We start from the raw sequence: 6,562 nt of genomic DNA, 5'->3' as shown, positions 1-6,562 counted from the left end.
TGGGGGGGGGGGGGGGGGGTTAAGGTTGCACTCGTTCTTCTACCTGCATCACAAAATACCTACATAGATGCACAATATCTAGACCTACAAAACAGTCAGCCAGCTGATGACTATCTGCATAACAAAGACATTAAAAAGCAGTTTAAAGTAAAACAGTGATGGACAACATTTTTCCAGCAGTAATTAGCAATCTGACTGAAGGCTGAAATAATCACTATGGATCAGATCTTGTTATTTTAAGTAATTCATAACCAAATTAATTATGCCAAGTCCTGACAGCTTACTTTTATTATTTTACATGTAAAGCACAGACTATACACAACACGGGGTTGTTTTTTTCACTGACAGAGAAGCACTGCAGTAGGTTTCACCCACGAGAGACTTCAGTGGCCAACAGAGCCAGAACTTTAACAAACCCTCTACGCTATTTTGATTTTTGCTCAACTCAGGACCATTTCACTTTCTGGTTCTTAAATATTAGGATACTGCTTTGAAGTTCATATTGTCAACATGACAGAGCTCATCAAATTGAAAACAAAACACACATTTCAGTAACAATGATCTTGTAAATACTTTTAAGTTTTTAAATACAGATTTTTTTTTTTTAAATTCATTTTTCCAGTAAAGAAGACTATGATGAATGTGGGCTTACATGATCATATCGAAGGACAGGATCATCTGCACTCTCAAAGTTATAGATTTCCAGCACTCCGTCATCTCGTCCAACAAGTAACTCTTTAACTCCATCTCCCAGAATATCAAAACTATCAATACATAAGATACCTAATGAAAAGGAAAACAAAACAGTTTACTTCATCTTTATTCTCTTATGACACAATAATACACAGGCCACGTTCAGTTACACAGACAGGCTCTTGGCCAGCTTTTAAAGGGTTTGTTGATGCTACTTCTGGATGAGTACACTAGAGGGCTGAAGTCTCTCACCTGTGCTGAGGTTCAGGATTGTACAGTGGATTTTACAGCAACCAATGCCAAGTCAAAATCACCGCAGCTCCCCTGGTGAAAAGCACTGAACAGAGACCCCTTCTGATGCCCAAATAGCTTACTTTTGAGGGCTTTCACCCTCCCTCGTCAAACATTTCCCCCCATGAACTATTTGTCTGTCCACACTACTGTAACTTTGCCAGCTGAAGAAGCAAGCATTCTTTGTTTCTTACAATTCACTTAAAGCTACTGGTAAACGGACTGCTATGAATTCTGGCTAAGGTGACAGAAAGAGGGTTCTGACTTCTGCCAGACCTGGCCTAGGTACTGCTACTTGACATGTTAGCGGAAAAACCCATTACCAGCACATGTGGAACCAGCCCATGACAACTAACCATGTTTGGACAGGAAAGAAAGTTAGTGTCTAGAAGAAGGAAAAAGCAGTGAGAGAGTTTGTGCAAGAATAAATATGAAAAATGAGATAGAATTTAACTTTTATAACTCCTTCACACTTCATGTGAAGAGTAAGGTCATACTAGGAAGTGTTTTAAGAAAATAATTTAGTGATTGCTTGATAATTAAATTAAAAATATATTCTATTCCTGGTCTTCTCCTTTACAAAGGAGTATGGGCTAATAGATGCTGCGGAAGCAGCATACCACTGCTAAAACAGGGAAGGTGTCATACTATGCTCTGATCAGTTAAGCCTCATTGTGCAGCTTTAACGAAAGCCATGCATCTTCAAAAACCCTTATAACGGCTTTCTTAAAAAAAAGAAGAAGAAAAAAAAAATCCTGCAGGGAAGATGCTAACCTTTCCTCTGAAGAGACTTAAGACCACTGAACATCTGCAAAAATCTGGCAAGTATATCTGCACTTGAAAATAGTCACCAAAATGATAAAAACTTCCAAGTCATCGTGTATTAATCAACACTGTTTTACAAATGTCACTTTAAAAATACTGTAAAAACAAAAGTATAGTAAAGTACTGGAAATTATATGAAGAGCAAACCAAAAGCAAGACAAACTGATAAGAATTATTTGTAAGAAAATCAGAAGAATGAGAAAGCTTACTCTTATTACTATCGTGTACTGACATAATTACAATATGCCTCCAAAGTATCTATCAATAAGATTTCCTAATTATTATACTTGTAATAAAGCCTCAGATATGCTGGAAAGCTAAAGAGTGAGAGACTGAGACACGTACCTCCTCTCTTTTTTTCATTTCCGATTTCCCACTTAGGTATAGGCTTGGAACCAGTAATCCGGGTAAGACCCAGTTTACCATCAGAAGTTCCATACACAATTTCTTCTCCAGAATCACCTAAACACATAAACTGAATTTAGAATCGATAAAATCAAGTATACCAATTAAAAAATTTGAAAGTATTGTCTAGTTACACTCTACAGTCCAAGGGAAAAAGAAAATACTAACATTAGTGTTGTGTAATGGAACTGTCAGGCTTTAAAAACAAAAACAAATACATGAGAACTGCACCTGTTCTGATCATTTCTTCATGGCTATCACTCTTCTGTGTATGAATGCCCCCCTGCACTGGAGTTCTGCCTAAAACCCACTCATAATCCAATACTTCAAATTTCAGCAAAGATAGGCTATTAAATTCCCTTTATAGAAGAGAAACAAGAGATTCATTCAGAACACGTATCTAATACTGAATGCTGTGCCAAGACTTCAGCAAGTAAGAACTACTTTTCCAAACCAGATCTGAATGTCATTGTCACACAATCTAACTGAAACTAAATTAAGCACCAGATTAACAGACTAAGGCGATTTCTATTAGGTTAGAAAAGATTAGCAAGAAGGATGATCAAACTATTTTAAGCCTGATCCTTCCAGAGTCTTCGTTTGTGTGAGCTCTACTCAATATTCTCATCCATTCATGGACGCAACCAGCGGTTCTATTTAGGGAAATCCATGTGTAAGAGAAACCTGAAGCAAGAACTTCGACAAAGCCCCCAAAAGCCCAGTTTGTATTTACACACCGAGACTACCTTATATCTCACTGCTCTTGTCAGAGGCTTTCAACTGAATGTGAATATAATTTAAAACGGTCTAAAACAGGGGGGTGTGTGTGTATACACTTATTTGTATGCAAGAAATTACTTCACATGGTCAGTTTTCTGCTTTATTTTTAACATCAGTTTAAAAGCTTATTTGTATGCAAGAAATTACTTCACATAGTCAGTTTTCTGCTGTATTTTTAACATCAGCTTAAAAATCAAGGCAAAATGTAATTAACAAATACAAGCAATAAAATCTTAAAAATATAGTAAAATAATATTATTTCACTATGTGTATATTCAAAATCTTGTTACCCCCATTTCCATTATTTAGAGCAAGAACAGTAGGTGGTCCAGGAACTTCTACTTCATACAGTAAATCAGATCCCTAAAGACAAAAAGAACTATTTTGAATGAGTTTTGTAAAAACAACAACAAAAACCACAGCAACCAAAACAAACCCCCAAAACACCAACCACAAACCAAACCAAAACCCCACAAGCATAAGGACAAAATGATTATGGATAATAGTAACGGATACACTTTACTTATACAAATTCCCAATACATATGGGAGAACCATTTCTAAGCCAAAACAGGGTGAAGTTTATACAAATAAAACATAGGTCTCTTGAAATGTCTTATTATTAAAAATAATTTGTGAATCTGTCTGGCAAATAAATTTGTTAAACCACTTAATATCACTCAGACTTGTCACAAAAGTAATTTGTGAGAGCAAGGATTTCCAAACTGATAAAGACTTACACATTTAATTCCCTTATGTGAGCACTTTTAGTTAGAAGGAATCAATTTGTTATCTACTTCCACCTATGAATTCCAAAGTCTATTTATAGTGCTTTTATTAATCCTCATATTGCAAGTTTATAATAATGACTTTCCTTAAAAAAAAAAAAGTACCAGCATTATAGACAGTAACACTGCCAAGTAAAATACAATATGCTTATTCTTACGATGTTTAAGCCATGTTGATATGCTGATTCCCTTAAGAATTACTCCAATTCTATGGCATCAATACACAAAACATAAACAAGCAAGTATTTTAACCTGTAAAACTCTGAGGACTCTATCCTGACATGCAAGTACCGGTGTAATGCAATTCACTTTATCTACAGGAAGGCAGAGAACATCATTGATTTTATCTCCTGATAAGTAGTAGTGCTGGTCTTTGCAGTCACAGTAATGGTTGTAGATATAGCTTGCACAAAGAAAGAGATCTGCTCCTGAAATATGCCTGAGAAAAAGAAAACACTTCCTATAGCATTTTCCCCGTAGAGTTGCAGTGATAGTCTTTTAGCCCTACTGTACGTATGCACTACCGCTTGCAGATTCATGGCATGAGTGGGCCCGGCAAGCTGTTCCAGCTATTAAAAAAAAAAATTTCTTATGAATGCTAAAACCACATGATTTCTATAGCTCTCAAATTTTCTATTCTGTGTTCATGTAAAATCCTAAGAAAATCTTTATAGAAATTTCATTAATATATTTTGATGGTATTAATTCTTCTCAAACTGGTTTATATATGGCAGCATCTTACAACATGATCCAAAGAGAAAAATAAAAAATTTACTCCTGTTCTGCTACAGGAAGGGTATACGGACCCAATATGCTATGGTAATAACCCCAGCTCCGCTCACCTCCATTTCTGAGCGCCTTCAGACCCCTCCCAAGCCCCCCTACACTTTCTAAACTTCACTACGATTTTCTAGGTTCCTTCCTACACGTCACCACACAAGCTAAAGCCAGACTGGCACTTAGTGTTACCTACAAACACACAATACGGTAAAAAATTATTTCATAAAATCACAAACTAAAAATCTGCTACAGCTATGAAATAAATGTCAAGTATCATACATACATAGCTTTGATGCTTTCAGTAAGGTTAGTTTCAAATGAAAGAAACTGCTTCCCTCTTTTTGTGAATCCTCTAACTTCTGATCCTGTAGCCACAAAAATTTTCTCTTGTGGTGTATTAAGAGCTCCTCCCAGCTCCAGCCTTGCAATTTTTTGGCCTGGCAGTGTCTTGAACACTGGCTGTAAATAGAAAACCAATTTTCATCATCACAATATCGTATTTATGGTAATATTTTAACATAAAGGATAATAAATTTGCTTCACAATTTCCGGCAAAGCTAATGATACTATGCATTATATGCAGACTAAAATAATCTCTACCTTTCTCTTCAGAATCACAAAGCAATCAAGCATTTTATAAGTCAATAAATATAAAAAGCTGTAAAATGTAATAAATTAAGACTTTATTATTTCAGTGTTATTCATCCATAGGAAAACTTCAGCACTGCTAGTAGCTGTAAGTTTTTTGTTTGTGGGTCATTTTTTTAAAGAAACACACACACACACTCCTTCTTACATGTTGCATTCTTATTCCAGAAGACTAGAGAGATTTCTTTGTACTGTTACAAAGTCCTTAAGAACTGGCTATGAACTTCCTCAAGGGGGGGGGAGATAATTTTTTATTAAGCTGGACATAAGTCTAGGCTCATAAAAAGCAGTCAGTTTATCAAAATCCCCTAAGGTCACCGACTTAGTGGATCACTGCAGGTTTTGGTCCATCACAGTAACCAAGTAGGTGTACAGGCTTAAGCCCAACTGAACTGCAAAGCAAAAGGTGTTAAACTGACCTTCCTTGTGGTGACAGACACTAGTGTCTGACTCTACAACTGTAGAGCACCATGTCCTTGTCCAGGCACAAAATCAGCATGCTCTCATCACGGCTCGGTACCAGTCCACAGCTCTACCTAGATACCTTCCCCAGGTATCTTACTTGCCATGTCAATAAAAACAGACTTTCCAAGTTCATTAGGAAGAATATTTAAAAAATAAAATTTTATATGGAACATTTCCACTTACCACAGCTTCTCCTTTTTTTATGCCAAAACATGTAATGACACCATCCTGATCTCCAACCACCACCTTCAAAAGTATAATACATCGCTATTTTTTATTACATGCATAAAGTTTTTTAAATAATGCTTTTCCTATATTAACAATATTTTCCTGTATTTAAGTACTTTAAATTCTACAGTACTTAATTTAGATAGCTATATAAGAACATGCTTCAGATAAACTGCTATAGACAGGTCACTAAAGCCTAAGAACAACAGTTTAAGTGACAGCATTTACAATCTTTTTTCTGCATCCACTCGTAAACACCAGCAACCCTCAGGTGGGACACTCCAGAAAGGCGTATTTGGGAACAGTTGTATTTTCACATTGATAATTTATTCTTAAAAAATGCACTGTTATTCCTATTCAGTTTTCCTAACTGAGTTTCCTTAGCTTGAACTTATAATTAAAAAAATAACTATTTCATCTATAATAAGTGCTAGCAAAACAGAGAAACATGCAAGAACTCCCTTGTGGTTTCAGCAGTGCCTTAAGTTTCGAAAATTCCTTACTGGTTCTGAAAGTTTTCCAAACAGACTTCCCCCCAAACGCTTTCCAAAAAATTTCGTTCCAAAGTTTTTTCCCTATGACGTACTATCTAGAGAACCTCAAAGATGCTTAATACTACTCTCACGATACACGCCACAGCCAGCAAACAAGTGAGCGGGA

General features: G+C 36.0%; 1 protein-coding gene across 1 annotated transcript in view; it reads right to left on the bottom strand.

Annotated features, from left to right (window-relative positions):
* Window positions 1–5,920, bottom strand: part of BBS7 (Bardet-Biedl syndrome 7) — a gene marked incomplete at its 5' end in the record, with an annotated part of 18,191 nt that extends 12,271 nt beyond the window's left edge. The window contains 6 exons of the mRNA XM_009703465.1: window positions 653–783; window positions 2,155–2,271; window positions 3,285–3,357; window positions 4,034–4,220; window positions 4,845–5,020; window positions 5,858–5,920. Coding sequence (XP_009701767.1) covers window positions 653–783; window positions 2,155–2,271; window positions 3,285–3,357; window positions 4,034–4,220; window positions 4,845–5,020; window positions 5,858–5,920 — 747 coding nt within the window. The remainder of the gene's footprint in view (window positions 1–652; window positions 784–2,154; window positions 2,272–3,284; window positions 3,358–4,033; window positions 4,221–4,844; window positions 5,021–5,857) is intronic.
* Window positions 5,921–6,562: the final 642 nt, after the last annotated feature.

Source organism: Cariama cristata, unplaced genomic scaffold (assembly GCF_000690535.1).
Source record: "Cariama cristata isolate BGI_N322 unplaced genomic scaffold, ASM69053v1 scaffold16147, whole genome shotgun sequence".
Taxonomy (NCBI): Eukaryota; Metazoa; Chordata; class Aves; order Cariamiformes; family Cariamidae; genus Cariama; species Cariama cristata.
This window is presented reverse-complemented; position numbering and strand designations above follow the sequence as displayed.